At 48.1% G+C, this 19,034-nt stretch overlaps 1 protein-coding gene across 1 annotated transcript in view; it reads left to right on the plus strand.

The window, feature by feature from the left end:
• The window catches only part of SLC2A9 (solute carrier family 2 member 9), a 191,052-nt gene that overhangs the window by 144,898 nt on the left and 27,120 nt on the right, over positions 1-19,034 (plus strand). The window contains 1 exon segment of the mRNA XM_049885313.1: positions 1,862-2,048. Within this exon segment, the coding sequence (XP_049741270.1) occupies positions 1,862-2,048 (187 nt within the window).

The following is a 19,034-nucleotide window of genomic DNA, read 5'->3' on the forward strand; positions in this document are numbered from 1 at the left end:
AGGGTTTAGTGCAGGATGAAGGGGCCGTGGTGGTGCAACGGTTACGAGTTTGGCTGCTAACCGAAAGGGCAGTGGTTTGAACCCACCGCTCCTCTGCAGGAGAAAGATGTAGCAGTCTGCTTCTGTAAAGATTGCAGCCTTGGAAACCCTTTGGGGGCAGTTCTATTCTGTCCTAGAGGGTCGCTGAGTCAGAATCCACTTGATGGGCACACACAACACATACCCACACCCACACCCACCCCCACACCCACCCACACCCACCCCCACACCCACCCACCCCCACCCCACCCACCCACCCCCACACCCCCACACCCACCCACTCGCACCCACCCCCACCCCCACCCACCCGCCCCCGCCCCACCCCCACCCCCACCCACCCACACCCACATCCACCCCCACCCACTCACCCACACCCACACCCACATCCACACAGTGCGTGATGCAGAAGTACATGATTCAGGTACTTTTCCCATTTACCCTTAATAAATGCTGGGAGAAGCATTAAATCATAGCTCACAAAAGAGACTTTCTGAAGCCATTTCCGGTGCACTGCTGGAAATAACAGCCCAGCGCCTTCATGTGCTTGCTTCCTGGACAACCCGGAGCAAGTTTAATAGCTTTCCTTGCTGCTTAAGAAGGGCAATTTCACACGCCCCATGGCGCGGAACAGTGCTTTCAAGGATGATGCCTGCTGGGCCTGGGATGGACTGTCCGCCGGAGCCGTCAGGATGGCCACCTTCCCCTGGAGAAGGATGAAAGTGAGAGCACTGAGTATGTAAATGCACCTTCTAGAAGTGTCTCCTGTGATTAGATTATTATGATCTGAGGGGTCTCATCAGTCAGCCCACCTCCGGGCATGCATCTGTGGAGGTGTACACAGTTAAGGGTCTGGTAAAAAATGACATGTTCTCCAGGGCAGGGAGTTTGCAAGGCTCCCCCAGAAAAGCCCTAATTCACTGGGATGACATTTGAATCCTGGGCACCCTGACATGAGAGGTTTCCACCCAGGGTTTCTGTATTTCAGAGGCCATGTGGAAGGGACCTTAGGGCCATTAGTTCAATCCTCCTTCCAAGGACAGAACTGACTCCCGGGCATCTTAGCTGAGTGATGATCTGGACACTTCCAATGAGGGTGACCACATGCAAGGCGAGGTACGCCGGAGGCATGTCTTAGTCAGGGTTCTCTAAAGAAAGAGGACCAGTGGTATATTCACATACACACCCACATATGTATGTACGTATGTTTATGGAAACCCTAGTGTCGTAGTGGTTAAGAGCTATGGCTCTAACCAAAACGTTGGCAGCTCGAATCCACCAGGTGCTCCTTGGAAACCCTAGGTTTTTATGTATATGTGTGTATGTGTGTGTATATATATATATACACACACACACATATATGTGTAAATATTCATCAGAAAGGTATCTCCTGTGTGCCAAGCTTGGGTTTAAATGTATGATCTCATCCAATCATTACAAGAGTTTGAGGGAGGGATGATTACAGAAGGTGAACCTAAGCCACCACTGCCCAGCAGTAGGGACTGGGCTTGAACTCATTTCTCTGCATGTCCAAACTCTGGGCGTGTTCTGCTCCCTGTGATGGCTGTCAGGCAAGCCGGTCCCAACCTGGCCCCTCTCCTAGCCAGCTGGGAGACCTTGGGAAAGTCATTGCTTCTCTCTGGGCCTCTGTTTTCCTGATTGTAAAGCAAGGGCTTTGGACATCACGGTTCCTAGGGCCCCTGCCAACTCTGTCCCCTGACAAGGGGTATGACTGTCCATGTGGTGGACCTGCCCCTGCAGGCCCAGTGTTAGACATGGCAAACGTCCGAATTCCTGCTGAGTGTCCGTCTTGTCCCGTTTGCAGCCTTCCAGACGTTCCTGGGGAAAAAGCACGTTTCGCGAGAAGTGGCGGCGGTGCTGGCGGAGAGCTGTGTGCAGAGGAACGTCCGCCTGGCCTCCGTCCTGGAGCTGTTGAGGAGCCCCTTTGTCCGCTGCCAAGTCCTCACTGTGATCGTCACCATGGCCGGCTACCAGCTCTGCGGCCTCAATGCGGTCAGGCCTGGGATCCCACCAGGGCGCCCCCACAGACGGGGGAACCAGGGAGGCTGTAGGGTGAATGGTTCAGGCTTGAGCCCTGGGTGTCCATCTAAGTCCCAGCCCGCCATCTCCACAAGCTCTGTGCCACTGGACAACCACGTACCATTTCTGACCCTCAGTGTCCTCATCTGTAAAATGGGATGCAACAATATCTAAAGAAGTCACCCCCTTAAAGCGTTCATCGCAGCATCTTGCACAGTTATCCCTTACAAAATGCTGCTTACCATTATAGTCATTTGGAGCAAATGGTTAAGTACTGGACTGCTGGCTGAAAGATTGGTGGTTCAAACCCACCCAGAGGCACCTCGGAAGACAGGTCTGGCAATCTGCTTCCAGAAGGTCACAGCCTTGAAAACCCTATTCTATACACGTGGGGTTGCCATGAGTCTGAATCAACTTGACATCAGCAACCAACAACAACAATCCCTAGAAATACTTGCAAGTCGTATTTCTCAGTAAAATGGGTTTTGGGAAGTCATAAGTGAGAGACAGTGGGGGCAGTGGTGGTCCAGTGGTAGAATTCTCACTTTCCATGCGGGAGACCTGGGTTGGATTCCCGGCCAGTGCACTTCTTGTGGACCACCACCCATCTGGCAGTGAAGGCTTGAGTGTTGCTGTGATGCTGAGCAGGTTTCAGCAGAGCTGCCAGACTAAGGCAGACTAGGAAGAAAGGCCTGGCAATCTACTTCCAAAAGTCGGCCCATGAAAACCCTATGGATCACAACAGCCTGATCTCCAACAGATCATGGGGAGGACACAGGACCAGGCAGTGTTTCGTTCCATTGTGCATGGGGTCCCCATGAGTTGGGGACCAACTCAGTTAACAACAACAAAGAGAGAGACATGAAGATGATTTTAGTAAATGTACACTTGGCGAGGCTGGTCTCAGCTCATGACTCAGGCCTGAGAAAACCTCAAGGTCTTAAACAAAAAGCTTCCTGGGGGCTGAGCCGACGTGGGCAAGGAGGCCTGAGGACAAGGTCGGTCCATGAGGTTCCCTGAATCTTCTGATAGAGGCGGTCACCCTTTCTCTCCTGAAGGCTCCAGAAGGTAGGCCCCATGAACGGGGGCCAGACCCTGAATCCTTATTGCTATTGCTGCTACTGCCAAATGGAGTAGATTGCCCAGAGGGAGTGAGGTCCCCGTCTATGAAGGTGTGCAAACAGACTGGCCAGCCACTTGGCAGGGTTGCTGCAGGGGAGATTGTTGCACTGAAATGTCCACACTCCCTCTAAGTGGCACCGGTAGCTCAGCAGAAGGCAGCTGAGCCCAGAGGGAAGGGGGAAGGGGAGGCTGCCAGGGACTCCTGACCAGTCAGCCTCAGATAAAACAGCTCCATGTTTATATGCCTGGGCAGGGAGGATGTCTGGAGGTGTCCAGGGAGAGGCGGCGAGGGGACTCGAAGGCAGTGGGCTTTTGGAGGAGAGGGGAAGTGAAAGTGAGGAGTTCCTTTCTGGAGAGAGAAAGCATTGGAAGTTACAATCACCTCATTTCTACTCTGTTTTCAGAAACACTGGGGTGAAGTGAGGTCGTTTTGCTACTTACTTGGTTTTTCATTCATCCTCAGTCTAGTCAGAAGGACGAGGAGGCTTCTGGGTCAATAGCAGGGGTGACCTCGGGCACCGCCTCTCGACAAGACCGAGGCTTTTACTAGCCGGCCTTGAAGCTGCCCTCCTCATTCTAGGACGACACTGGGGGACGTGTCTGCGTCTTAAAGCTCGTGCTTGGAGTCTTAAACATCGCCCGGGGAGTCTGGATTTAACCAGCCATTTAGGTTGAGAGCCATGACGTTCTAAACAGAGCTCTCTCCTCCGTGGGGACACAGTTTTCCGATTTGCATACCCCATATACCTTTATGAATTCTGTGAGGTGCGTCCATAAGCCCTGATGCCTAAGTAGCTGGTGCAGTAAAACCACGTCCTCCGCTCAAAGCCAGCCGTGCCACAGTCTCAGCTTGGGAGAACTCTGACCTCCCGTGGCATTGACTCTTCATCTTTACGTTAAGTCAGCATGCTTTACAGGACACTGAGCAAAGTCACTGTGGGCCAAGAGTCAGCAGGGCTGGCTTCTGGTCTCAGAGTGACCATGAACCGGCAGCAAAAACCTGGCTCATCACTCTCCCTCACCCAGCCCCCATCTGCTCACCTGAGATGATGATAAAGCTCACACTTTCATAGCACTTGGCAGGAGCCTGGAGCTGCCCCCCCCAGCAGCCCTCATGACAGAACAGAGACACTGAGAGACTTGCCCAAGGTCACATAACTAGTGATGGTAGAAAGGGGAAAGGCCTGGCAATCTGCTTCCAAAATCAGCTGATGAAAACCCTATGGAGCACAAGGGTCGGATCCACAACCGATCATGGGGATGGTGCAGGACAGGTCAGTGTTTCATTCCATTGTATGTGGGGTCGCCCTGAGTTAGGGCCAACTCGATGGCAGCTAACAACAGTCTGGCCCCAAAGTCTAGGTGCTTAATCATTGAGCAAGGGGTTCCTGAGGCCCCCTCAGAGCCTCCCCGTCTGTGTCATTCAGGCTTTGTCCCCCGATCACCCATAGGCAGTCACTAGGACAGGTCCTATGTCTTCTGTTTTACACGCAAAGGGCCACATGGCTGGTTGGCAGCAAGGCGGGACCTGCTGCCTCTCTGCCATGAAATTCAAATTCATGAGACCAAGGAGAAGAGCTGTGTAAACTACTTAAAAGAAAAAACTTTAAAATTTGCTGTGTCCCCTTAGTTTTAACAAAGTTATTTTCAGGAATATGGTTCCTAGTCTGAGATAGTTTTAAAAACTACCAGAAACCTCCCATTCTTCACCTTATTCCAGCCCCAAACAGTCCAGGACTATGGCGCTACTCTTATCTGCTAAAACCGGGCACGGCTGGTGCAAATGTTTTGCGCTGAGCTACTAACCTAGAGGTTGGTGGTTGGAATCTACCCAGAGGCGTCGGGAAGGAAAGGCCTGGTAATCTGCTTCCATTAAGACTGTTATGGTGGTGGTTGTTAGGTGCCGTCCAGTCGGTTCCAACTTACAGCGACCCTATGCACAACAGAAGGAAATACTGCCAGGTCCTGTGCCATCCTCATGATTGTTGCTATGTTTGAGCCCATTGTTACAGCAACTGTGTCAATCCGTCTCATTGAGGGTCTTCCTCTTTTTCAGTGACCCTCTACTTTACCAAGCATGATGTCCTTCTCCAGGGACTGATCCCTCCTGATTACCAAGCACGTGAGATGAAGCCTCACTTCTAAGGAACATTCTGGCTGTATTTTTCCTCCAAGACAGACTTGTTCATTCATCTGGCATATTCAATATTCTTTGCCAACACCATAATTCAAATGCATCAATTTTTCTTAGATCTTCCTTATTCATTGTCCAGCTCTCAAATGCATATAAGGTGATTGAAAATACCATGGGTTGAGTCAGGCGCACCTTAGTCCTCAAGGTGACATCTTTGCTTTTTAACACTTTAAAGAGGTCCTTTGCAGCAGATTTGCCCAATGCAATGAGTCGTTTGATTTCTTGACTGCTGGTTCCATGGGCATTGATTGCGGGTCCAAGTAAAATGAAATCCTTGATAACATCAATCTTTTCTCCATTTACCATGATGTTGCTCATTGGTCTGGTTGTGAGGATTTTTTTTTTTCTTTATGTTGAGGTGTAATCCATACCGAAAGCTATAGTCTTTGATTTTCATCAGTCAGCGCTTCAAGTCCTTTTCACTTTCCGCAAGCAAGGTTGTGTCATCTGCATATCGCAGGTTGTAATGAGCCTTCCTGCAATCCTGTTGCTGTATCTGTATTCTTTGTCATACAGTCCAGCTTCTGGGATTATTTGCTCAGCATACAGATTGAGTAAGAATGGAGAAAGGCTACAACTCCAGTGCACACCGAGATCCATCTGACATCAGCGATGATATCCCTCATTCCACGTCCTCTTCTGAATCCAGCTTGAATTTCTGGCAGTTCCTTGTCAATGTTAAGATTACAGCCAAGAAAACCCTACGGAGCAGTTCTACTCTGTAACACAAAGGGTTGGAATCTACTAGAATGGTCAAAGAGGGCTTATCTGCCTGGAATTGCCCTTCCTCCCTTTTGGATTCTTTCCTTCTTGAACAGAGGAAGCTGATCCTACTATCTTCCCTGGTCCTCTGTTTCCTCTGCTAAACTCAGTTTGCATGAGTTCTATTGGGATTATGTATGGAATGTGTCTCAAAGATGGTAACTGCTCAGCTTTTATTAAATCTACCCCTCAGCCCCTCTACCCTATTCCTCTCACCCCTGTTATAAGGTCCCTGGGTAGCACAAAAGGTTAAGTGCTCAACTACTAGCCAGAAGGTTTTCAGTTCAAACCCACTGAGAGGCCCCTCAGAAGACAGGCCTGGTGATCTGCTTCTGAAAGGTCACAGCGTTTGAAAGCCCTATGGAGCAGTTCTGCTCTGCACACATGGGGTTCCCATGAGTTAGAATCGACTTAATACAACAAACGATAACAACAATCCCCGCTGTTATCAGCAAGGATGGGTGGTACTGTCCCCATTGTCTAGATGAAGAAACTGTAGCTCGCAGAGGACCAATGTCTTGGCCAAGGTCACAGGGGGTGGTGTCTGTGCTGTCAAACTCACCAGCTCCAGTACTCAGGTTTGGTTGATCCGTCTCTAAATCCGAGGTATCTTGTACTACCCCAGGGTTTCTTAGCCCCTGCACTAGTTATCTTTTGAACCACAACGTTCTTTGTGGTAGGGGCTGTCCTGTGTGTTGTAGGATGTTTAGCAGCATCCCTGGCCACATGGGGTCGCCATAAGTCGGAATTGTCCACGGCAACGGGCTTAGACTTACCCAGTAGATGATGGCAGTACTCTCCTTCCCCGCCACTTCGGCCCCAGTTGTGACAACCAAAACGTCTCCAGAATCTGTCAAACATCCCCAAGGGCAAAATCCCACCTGGCTGAGAACCACTGTGTTACTCAAACATTACATACTGCTCAGTGCATTTTGGTACAATTTTGCTAAAGAGTAGATGAATGGCTTTCACAGACCTTAGAAATCAAGGGAAAGTTGACTTTAACAACGTTTAGTTATTTTTTGAGTTCCTTCGCAGGTTCAGGTGGGTTTTTTCCTCCCTCTCACAATCTTTTTTTCTCACAATAGCTTTCAAATTCCCTGCTCTAAAATTAGACCTGTTGCTTAAAATTACTTATTTTATGCAGCTCCTTCCTCCTGAGCAGTTCCTCCTTTGCCTGACAGGAGACTTTTGTTCGAGTTCTCAGCCTCTCACCAGCTGGGAGAAGACTCCTCATCGCAAGACCCTGCCCCCTTCCCTGGGAAGGCCACCATGGCTGTATGCCCACTCTGTGGCTAACACCACCCCAACTGTAGTTATTAGAGTCCCCATCCTCGAGGGTGGGGGCCACATTGCATAGTCCATGTGTCCCGAGCACCTAGATGTTGCTGTTACTGCCGTTCTGTCAGCTCCGACTCATGACAACCCCAAGCACAACAGAACAAAATGCTGCCCAGTCCTGCGCCATCTCCATGATTGCTTGCCGATCAGGCCCTTGTGATCCACAGGGTTTTTACTGACTGATTTTTGGAAGTAGATTGCCAGGCCTTTCTTCCTAGTACACCTAGGAAGCCCTGCTGAAACTTGCTCAGCATCATAGCAACATGCAAGCCTCCGCTGGTAGATGGGTGGTGACTGTCCAGGAGGTGCCCTGTCTGGGAATCGAACCCAGGTCTCGCCTCTGGAAGGTGAGAATTCTACCACCACACCACCAGTGCTTCATGGGAAGACACATGGTAGGCACTTAAATATTTAAGGAAGCAAAGGAGCAGGAGTCAGGAAAAACTAAGGGGGTGAGGGAGGGGAGAGAAAGGGAGAGTGCTGTTTCTATAAAGTATTGGGGTTGAGAATTGTTCCAGTACTAATTGTGAAACCAAAAACCAAACCCATTGCCATCGAGTGGATTCCAACTCATAGCGACCCTATAGGACAGAGTAGAACTTCCCCATAGTGTTTCCAAGGAGCTACTGGTAGATTCAAACTTCCGACCTCTTGGTTAGCAGCTGAGCTCTTAACCACTGCACCACCAGGGCTCGAAAACCCAATACAGGGAAGCCTTAATCTTCTGGAACCTTCATGACTCTTCTGGAATGCTGAAGATTATAATGGTACTCTTACCTGCCTTGGGTTGCCCTTCCTTCCTTCTGGATTCCTTCCTTCTTGAACAGAGGAAGCCCATCCTACTAACTTCCCTGGGTCTCCATTCTCCGTGATAAAAAATGGGGATGATAACCCTCAGTTTGCATGCTCACCATGGGGATTATCGGAGGTTATGAATGGTGACTTGCAGATGGTAACTGCTCAGCTTCCGTTAGATCCCTCTCCCTGCTGTGATCAGCAAGATTCTTTCTTTGTAGCACTGTTTTCTTCTCCCTCAGTGCCACACAATTTCAAAATTCACTACTTCTGATGTGCAGTCTTAGCTGGGAGACAAGACATCCAAGCTTGTTAGAGATAAATGTGAAACAAGAATTAAGAGGCTTGGAGAGGGTGCTGTGGATGACCCCTATGGGCCTTTGGCAGCTGTCCTGGGTGCTGAGGGGGTTTTCCTGCTGCCTGTGCTTGTCCACTTGTTGGGTGCTCAATCTTACAGTTCCCAGGTGGATAGCATGTTCCTCTAATCCCTTACTTGTCTAACTGCTGCATAATGCCTCCCCTCCCTGCTACACTAGAAGGTCTGTGAGGGTGAGGATATGTGTGGTGTCGTCCACTGTGATCCCAGTGCCTGCCAGAGCATCTGGGCTTCCTGTTGGTGCTGTTAGCTGCCATCGTGGCCACCCCAGTTCATGGCGACCCTATGCACAATGGAACCAAACCATGCCCAGTCCTGCACAATGGAACCAAACCTTGCCCAGTCAGTCCTGCACCCTCCCCATGATCGGTTGGGGAATTCTTAGTCTAGAAGCTCTGCTTGTTCAGCATCATAGCGACATGAAAGCTTCCATTGATAGATGGGTGGTGGCTGCATATGAGGTGCACTGGCCAGAAATCTAACCTGGGTCTTCTACATGGGAGGCAAGAACACCACTGAACCACCACTGCCCCCACACCTAGACATCCCCATCCCTCAATAAACAACTGAATGGAAGGAAGGGAAGGCAGGAGGAAGAGAGGGAGTGGGGAAGCAAGGGACAGAGACAAGAAAACTCTAGCAAGGAGCCCTGGTGGTCCAGTGGTTAAGTGCTTGGCTGCTAACCGAAAGGTTGGTGGTTTGAACTCACCAGCCACCCCAAGAGAGAAAAATGTGGCGGTCTGCTTGCATAAAGATTACAGCCTTGGAAAACTTATAGGACAGTTCTACTCTGCCCTATAGGGTCGCTGTGGGTAGGAATCCACTAGACGGAAACGGGTTATATTTATAGGAAAACATGATACCTTCCCCCTTTCCCAACTAGCTGGACATTAAGGTGAATCTCATTTGTCAAAACATCATTAGGAATTCTGGAGCCCACGTCATGCTTTGCACAAAGTCACAACTTTGGAAGCATCATCTATAGTTTTTGTTGTGAAAAGCTTTTTCCCAAATCACTTCGTAACTCAAACTAGAAGAATTAAATGTCCTGTTACCCTAATAACTGAGACCATCTCACTGAAAGAATCTACTATGCTCTCCTGGGTGGAGAGAAGCTAAACAGAGATCCTCTGGGTGGCTGCCCACGTGTGGTGGCCAACAGCACGAGTCCTGGAGTCACTGCCTGTGTTCGCCCATCGTCAGACTTGCTAGTTATGTGGCCTTGGACAAGTTACAGAAACTTCTCTGTGCCTCCATTTCCCCAGATGCAGGGACGGATTACCCAGTAAGCAAGGTATGACATGGTGAAAAACAGGTGAAATTATGCACTACAGATTAGTAAGTAAACACAATTAAGCCAGTGCATCCTGGCTTACTGTAAACTGTGCTTCCTGAGTAATCCACTCCCACCAGATGTAAAGTGTTGTTGTTGTTGTTAGTTGCTGTCAAGTTGGCCTTCAACTCATGGTGACTCCGTGCACAGCAGAACGAAACGCTACTCAGTCCTGTACCATCCCCAAGATCAGTTGTGGATGGTACCATTGTGATCCATAGAGCATTCATTGGCTGATTTTTGGAAGTAGGTCACCGGGCCTTTCTTTCTAGTCTGTCTCAGTCTGGAAGGTCCACTGAAATCTGTTCACCATGGGTCACCCTGCTGGTATTTGAAACACCAGTGGCTTCGCTTCTAGCATCACAGCAACACACAAGCCTCCACTGAAGGACAGGTGGTGACTACACGTGCGGTGCATCGGCCAGGAATTGAACCCAGGTCTCCAGCATAGAAGGCGAGAATTCTGCCACTGAATCACCAATGCCCCCATCATATAAGGTACTCATACCTTGTGTCTTAGTCATCTAGTGCTGCCATAACAGAAATACCACAAGTGGATGACTTTAACAAAGAGAAATTTATTTCCTCACAGTCTAGTAGGTTACAAGTCCACATTCAGGGTGTCGGCTCCAGGGAAAGTCTCTCTCTCTCTGTGGGCTCCGGAGGAAGGCTCGCCCTGGTCGAGGAGCTTCTCAGGTGCAGGGACCCCGTGTCCAAAGGACGTGCTCCACTCCTGGTGCTGCTTTCTTGGCGGTATGAGGTCCCCAACTCTCTGTTTGCTTCTTTTTCCTTTTATCTCTTGAGAGAGAAATGTGGGGCAGGCCCAACCCCAGGGAAACTCCGTTTACACTGGATCAGGTACAATCCCACCCTAATCCTCTCAATATAAAATTACAATCACAAAATGGAGGACAACCACACAATACTGGGAATTATGGCCTAACCAAGTTGATGCACACATTTTTGGGGGGGACACAATTCAATCCATGACACCCTGAATGATGATTGTGAAGGTAGATAAAAGGATACACATAACGCTGTCAGCAGAGTGCCAGCCAAAGGGAGTTCTCAATAATCTTAGCTATCTTCTTGGTGGAAAAGCCACCCTGGAACCAAAATGGGCTAGGTTCCAGCCCACACCCTCTGACTTCCTAGCTGTCACCCTGAGTGAAACACTTAACCCCTCTGAGCCTCAGTCAGACGGATGTAAAATTGGTACATGACTCAAAGGGGACAAGAAATGTGACACCCTTTGGTTAAGGGCTAGGTTAGTGTAAGGTTATATTTTGTCTATGAGATGAGGGCGAGATTGGATGAACCAACAACTACTAGAGAAGCTTCTAGAAACTAGAATTCTCTGCTCACTTCGAATTTGAGTTCTTTGTGTTTTTCTGGATTTTTTTTTTGAGAAAAGAGAATGGGGAATAGGGAAGGGAACTACTTCTCACAGTCAGTTAAGAGAGGTGAGAGAGGTTGAGACCGAGTCCAAGAGACCACTGTAGCCATTGCTGGGAGCCGCACCTATTCTGTGCAGCTCACAGCCTCCCATCTTTCCAGCTATAGAACCCAGAATCTCCATCACTGTCTTAGTTACCTAGGGCTGCCATAGCAAAAAAATACATGAGTGTCTTTAAAGAACAGAAATTTATTTTCTCACAGTTCAGGAGGCTTGAAGTCTGAATTCAGGGTGTGGCTCTAGGGGGAGAGTCTTCCTTGTCTATTTCAGCTTCTAGTAGCTTCCAGCAATCCATGGCATTCCTGCATCTGTCTCTGTCATCTGCCTTCCTCTTCCCCCATATGTGTCTCTCTGTGTCTAATCTGCTCTTTTTATAACTCAGAAGTGATTAGGTTTAGGACCCACCCTACTCTGGTGTGCCTCATTAACATAACAAAAGAAAATCCTACTTCAAAACAGGTCACATCCACAGGTACAGGGGCCAGGACTTCAACACTTAGTTTAGGGGACATGATGCAATCCATAACAACCCCACTCAACCTCAGGATCCAAGGCACCCCAGGTCAGGAGGCAGACAGGAGACACCACTGCCATCATGGTTAGGAGCAGCATGGGAGCAGCCTGGCAGTTAGGGTCCAGCCTGGGAGGCAGACATCGGACCCCCAATCTGCCTACACTCCTGACCAGCTGTGCGTCTAGGATGAGTGCCCTCCCTCCCAGCCCCCAGTGTCTTCACCCATGAAAGGGAGCAAGTCCACCTGCTTTGCCCATAAAACAACTTGCCCAGTGCCTGGTGGGTTCTGTTATTTCAGGTCACAATCAGGGGAATTTAGGTTTTAAGTTGCCCTTACCTGGAATTCATCCACGTCCGAGGGCTGATCACCAGCCCAGCTAGCCCTGGGGAAGGTCAGTCACATCTGAAGATGCTGTGCGGAAAGATGAGGCTCACAGCTCCAGCCGGGGCCTCAGCTGGTTCCCCCCAGGAGAGGTGGAGATCAGGTCTCATTCCTTCACCTTCACTGTCAGGGTGAGAAGATGAGGGATGACATTTGCTGAGGGCTTTTGAGGAAGCATTTTGGCCGAGGTCTCGAGCTTGGGCTCTCAGGCTGTGTTAGGCAGCACAAAGCCTCGGTGGAGATGTTGCTTTTATTTGCAGCAGGCCTAGTTATCCTTTCCCATGATGCGTCTGGGCCTCTATGGCTGAATCACCTGCCCCCAGAACCTACACCACCTCAAACCCTCTCAGCAGAGGGGGCAGCAGATGAGTGGGTCAGAACAACCTGGGCTTGAATCCCAGCTCTCACTCAGAGCTGTGTGATCTCGTACCTGGCTGAGCCTCAGTTTCTTCATCTGTTAAATGGGGACAGTGATATTTCCCTCACAGGGTTGTGGAGAGGATGAAATTCGGTCATGTAGTGGCGGGTTTGGGCAGCACAGTAAACAAGCCCTTTTCCACCCCTCCAAAACTCAGAACGAGTGGGACAGAGACGCATGGGAATCAGGCAGACGAAGATCAGTCTATCCCAAGTGAAGCCGAATTAGAAGGTGACTTCAGACGTAGCAATGAGTTCTGCACCCCCCAGATCTAAGGCACCAGCACAGTCATAGGAAGAGGGAAGCAGCTGGCCTCCCCCACAGGGCAGGCTCCTCCTTGCATGAAGAGCAAGTGGGGTGCAAGCTTCCTGTGGGGCAGGTACACAGGGAGCCCGGGAGCTCAGCTGGGCACACGCGGTTCCTTCCTCCAAAAGTACCCACCTATGAGTGGCTCCTCCTCCAGTGGACAGACAGAGAGGCCTATTCTCTAACTTCTGCTGCCCAAGTGGGAACATGTAACGAATGGAGCGGAAGCCCCTGCCAAGAGCAGGTAAAGTGTGGACAGTGTTCCAGGAACATGGGGTTTAATAAATGAGCAAGGTCCCCTGTGTCTTCTATGCCTCGGCTACATTCTGTGCATCACCATTTGTTTGTGTAGACCACCTCTGTGTGTGCTGTCTTCTCTCTCTCTGTGTCTCTCTCACGTACAAACACGGACGTGATATATATATACATGATTGTTGTTAGGTGCCGTCCACTTGGTTCTGACCCATGGTGAACCTGTGTACAACAGAAAGAAACACTGCCTGATCCTGCACCATCCTTACAGTCATTGTTATTCTTGGGCCCACTGTTGTGGCCACTGTGTCAGTCCATCTCACTGAGAGCCTTCCTCTCTTTCACTGACCCTCTTCTTTACCAAGCAGGATGTCCTCCTCCGGGGACTGATCCCTCCTGATAACATTTCCAAAGTACATGAGATGAAGCCTTGCCATCCTCTCTTCTGAGGAGCATTCTGGCTTTACTTCACCCAAGACAGATTTGTTACCTCTTCTGACAGTCCATGGTATATTCAATATTCTTTGCCAACACCACAATTCAAAGGCATCAATTCTTCCTCTTCGGTCTTCCTTATTCGTTGTCCATCTTTCACATGCATATGAGGCAATTGAAAACATCATGGCTTGGGTCAGGCTCGCTTTAGTTCTCAAGGTGACATCTTTGCTTTTCAACACTTTGAAGAGGCCTTTTGCAGCAGATTTGCCCAGTGCAATACGTCGTTTGATTTCTCGACTGCTGCTTACAAAAAAAAAAAAAAAAAATTTTTCTTTTTTTTTGCTTACCTGGGCATTGGCTGTGGATCCAAGTAAAATGTAATCCTTGACAACTTCAATCTTTTCTCCTTTTACCATGATGTTGTTTATTGGTCCAGTTGTGAGGATTTGTGTTTTCTTTATGTTGAGGTGCAATTCCTACTGAAGGCTATGGTCTTTGATCTTCATCAGTAAGTGCTTCAAGTCCTCTTCACTTTCAGCAAGCAAAGTTGTGTCATCTACATAATGAAGTTGTTAATGAGTCTCCCACCAATCCTGATGCCACGTTCTTCTTCATTTAGTTCACCTTCCCGGTTTATTTGCTCAGCATACAGATTGAATTAGGTATGGTGAAAGAATGCAACACCGATGCACACCATTCCTGATTTTAAACCATGCCGTATCCCCTTGTTTTGTTTGAATGTCCACATGTGCACACTTAATTTTATATATATACACACACATATGTTCCATACGAGCACATATCATGCACATGTACGTGTGTGTGTGTGTGTGTGTGTGTATGTGGAGAGAGAGAGAGATGTTGCTGTTGTTAGCTCCTGTTGAGTTGGCCCCCAACTCATGGTGACTCCACGCACAACAGAACCATATGCTGCCCACTCCTGCGCCATTTTCATTAGTAGTTGAGAACGGACCGTTGTAATCCGTATGGCTTTCTTTGGCTGATTTCAGAAGTAGATCACCAGGCCTTTCTTTCTAGTCCATCTTAGTCTGGAAGCTCCACTGAAACCAGATATATAGATATATATTAATTATGTCTTTTTCCAGTGTATCAGTTTCCTATTGCTGTTGTAACAAATCACCACACTCTTTTGTTGTTGTTGTTGCTATTGTTGTTGTTATTGTTATTATGTGCCATCAGCCAATTCTGACTCACAGTGAGCCTATAGGCCCGAGTAGAACTGCCCCATAGGATTTCTACACCATGAGTCAGTATGAGTCAGATTCGACTTAGCTACAATGGGGAATCTTTACGGGAGCAGACAGCCAAGTCTTTTCTCCCACCGAGCAACCGGTGAGTTCGAACCACTGACATTTTGGTTAGCAGCCAAGTGCTTAACCACCATTCCACCAGGGCTCACAACGCAAATTTATTATGTTACAGTTCTGGAGGTCAGAAGTCCTAAAATCCAGTTGCTGGTGGGGCTATGTTCCTTATGGAGGCTGTAGGAGAGAATTAGTCTCCTTGACTTTTCTAGCTTCTAGAGGCCACATGGTGGCCCCTTCCTCTGTCTTCAAAGCCAGCAGTATAGCACCCTCAAATCTTTCTTTCCCTTCCCTCCCCACTTCTGACTTCTGCTTCCAAACACACATCTCCTTTTCTGACTTTGACCTTCCTGCCTCCCCCTTTTTTTTTAATAAGGACCCTTGTCGGAAACCCCGGTGGCACAGTGATTAAGAGCTACAGCTGCTAACAGAAAGGTCTGCAGTTCGAATCCACCAGGTGCTCCTTGGAAACTCTATGGAGTAGTTCTACTCTGTCCTGTAGGGTTGCTGTGAGTCAAAATCGACTTGACACAATGATGGTTTTTTTGGTTTGTTTTGATTGCACTGGGCCCGCTCGGATAACCCAGGATAATCCCCCCATCTCAAGATCCTTAACTATATCTGCGAAGTGCCTTTTGCCATGTAAAGTAACACAGTCACCGGTTCTGGGGATTATGACATCTTTGGGGGCCATTGTTCTGCCAACCACATTCAGGAAGCATTTATTAAGGCCATACTCTATGTCAACAATGGACTCAACCATACCAACAATTGTGAGGATGACACAAGACAGGGCAAGTTTCCCATCTGTTGTACTCAAGGTCGCCGTGAGTCGGAGCTGACTTGATGTACCTAACAACACAGCAACTATGTCAACATCGCCTTGTTCAGGGCAAAGAGAAATCAGAGGTTTTCTTGCTCTCAAGCAGCCTGCAGTTTAGCCAGAGAGATAAAGCCAGTACACATCTCTCAACTGAAGGCCGATTTCGATCAGGACCATGAGTAGATGGAGTGGAAGGGGACAAAGGGATAGAAGAGGAATCTGGAACCCGAAAAACTGGGCTCGAACACCCAGCAAGGCGTGTGCGGTGGGAGGAGCAGCAGCATCATGTCCTTCTCCAGGGACTGGTCCCTCCTGACAACACGTCCAAAGGATGTGAGACGTAGTCTCGCCATTCTTGCTTCTAAGGAGCATTCTGGCTGTGCTTCTTCCAAGACAGATTTGTTCGTTTTCTGGCCACCCATGATACAAAAAAAAAAAAAACATGGTAGAACGCTAGAAATCTGAATTTAGGGTGACAGCTCCAGGGGAAGGCTTTCTCTCTGTGCCAGCTCTGGTGCAAGGTCCTCGTCTCTTTTCAGCTTCTGTTCCTCAGCTCCTTGGTGATATTCGTGTGGCACAGCTTCTATCTTCCCCCATCTCAGCTTCCTTGCTTAAGCTGCTTTTTTTATAACTCAAAAGAAATTGATTTAAGACAAAGCCTACACTAATACTGCCTTATTAACATAACAAAGAAAATCCATTCCCAAATGGAATTATAACCACAGGCATAGGGGCTAGGATTTACAGCATGGGTTTTGGGGGGACACAATTCAATCCATAACAGTGCCACTTTCACCAAGCTGTTGAGAGGGTTGTCTTAGTTACCTAAGTGCTGCTGTAACACAAATACTACAAGTAGGTGGCTTTAAAAGACAAATTTATTTTTGCAGTTCAAGAGGCTAGAAGTCTGAATTAAAAGTGTGGCTCTAAGGGGTGCTTCTCTGTCCATTTCAGCTTCTAGTAGCTGTGGCGATCCTTGGCATTCCTGGACTTGTAGAGGCATCTGCTGTGTCTGTCTTCACATGGCATCCTCCCCTGTGTGTGTCTATTCTCCTGCTTATAACTCAGAAGTGATTAGGTTTTGGATCTACCCTACTCTGACCTCGTTAATGCAACAAAACCCCTACTTCCAAACAGAATCTGATTTAAAGGTACAGAAATTTCAACGTGTATTTTTTTTTGGTTGGGGGGGAGGGCAGTTCAATCCATTACAAGGGCAAAAACAATAACCAATGCTTTGTTTTGTCTGTAAAATGCTATGTCATGAGTCAAAAATGAAAGTTTTAGGATATTAGAGGCAGAAATTTAAGAAGGCCCAAGTCCTTTCCCTCTGTCCAACCCCCCTTTCAAAACACAAGCACACAAACACATCCACTGCTAAGTTCCTCAAATATCCATCAATCAAGGAAGAGGCTGGACTGAGAAGCTGACAGACACGTGCATTCCTCCCCATGGCATTGTAATTTTGGATGATTTTCTTAACCCAGGAGCAATCCCATCTCAATGGAGAGATGGAATCTTTCAGAATGATAACTGCCCTTTGTTATGTACCAACTGTATAAAAACCACTGACCTAGATGCTTTGCTTCATTGTTGTTACCATTTCTGTCTTTTGGAGACGTTGAATCACGTACCCAAGAACACACCGTTAATAAGAGGCAGCGTTGGGGTTGGAATCCTGGTTTGCAGACCTCCAGAAGTGCTGCTCTCCTGACTTCACCATCTCACCCCCGCCCCGTCCCACCCCGGTGAGAGGAGGCTGCTGGGCAACCTGAACCAGCTTAACTGGATCGTGATGTGCTCAACACAAAACACGACCTATGGGAGAGGCCACTGCAAGACACATCCCAAATCCCTGGGGTGCTTCCTGGTTTTTCGTGCTCAAACTGCTCACTCAAATAAACCTCACTGGGAAGAGAAGCAAAGGTAAAGACAGTCACCTTGTGTTTTAGTTACCTTTAAAGTGTCAAAAAGGGAAGACGTCACCTTGAAGACTAAGGTGCACCTGACCCAAACCATGGTGTTTTCAATGGCCTCATATACATGTGAAGCCTGGCCGATGAATAAAGAAGACCGAAGAAGAACTGACGCCTTTGAATTGTGGTGTTGGTGAAAGATATGGAATATACCATGAACTGCAGAAAGAACGAACAAATCTGTGTTGAAAGACATACAACTAGAATGCTCCTTAGAAGCAAGGATAGTGAGACTATGGTCTCACATACTTTGGACATGTTGTGAGGAGGGATCAGTCCCTGGAGAAGGACATCATGCTTGGTAAAGTAGAGGGTTAGGGAAAAAGAGGAAGACCCTTAATGAGATGGACTGACCCAGTGGCTGCAACAAAGGGCTCAAGCATAACAATAATTGTGAGGATGGTGCAAAACCAGGCAGCATTTTGTTCTGTTGTACATAGGGTCGCTATGAGTGGGAATCAACTCGACAACACCTAACAAGTGTTGTTGTAATACATATACCACAAGTGGGTGGCTTTAAGGGAATAGAAATTTATTTTCTCACAGTTCTGGAGGCTGAAAGTCCAAATCAGCATCTCGACCATGTCAATTTCTTCATTATCATTAGCCCCGGGGATGTTTGATTGTAGACGATCTTCACGTGGCATCTGGGTCTTCCCCTGTTTTTGTCTCTGTGAGTGCCTCTGGGTCTATGCCACTCTTTATATAAGTCAGAAGTGATTAGGCTTTGGATCCATCCTACACTGGCATGAACTCAACTAATTAATTACATTATGTTAGATTGCACTGCATTAGATTAGATTTTGGGGGAACACAATTCAATCCATAGCACTTTCCTACTCTTTAATGTAGGGAAAAGAAAATGGCTTCATATATCTAAGCAATAGAAGACTGGCCATCTATGTGATGTCCTGCCCTCCCCCTGGGTCAGGACCAGCCCAGAAATGATTTCCCCTGGGGGACCTGTGCTGGGGCATGGTCTGAGGGCTGATTTCTTCCTACCAATGCATAAATGCATTTATGTATATCTGTCCCTAAATAAGCATATAGTTTTATGAATGATGACTCTCTTCACTACAATTTAAACCTTCCAAGGATGCCCAGGAAACTCTGGTGGCATAGTGGTTAAGAGCTACAGCTGCTAA

This window comes from Elephas maximus, chromosome 5, assembly GCF_024166365.1.
Source record: "Elephas maximus indicus isolate mEleMax1 chromosome 5, mEleMax1 primary haplotype, whole genome shotgun sequence".
Lineage (NCBI taxonomy): Eukaryota > Metazoa > Chordata > Mammalia > Proboscidea > Elephantidae > Elephas > Elephas maximus.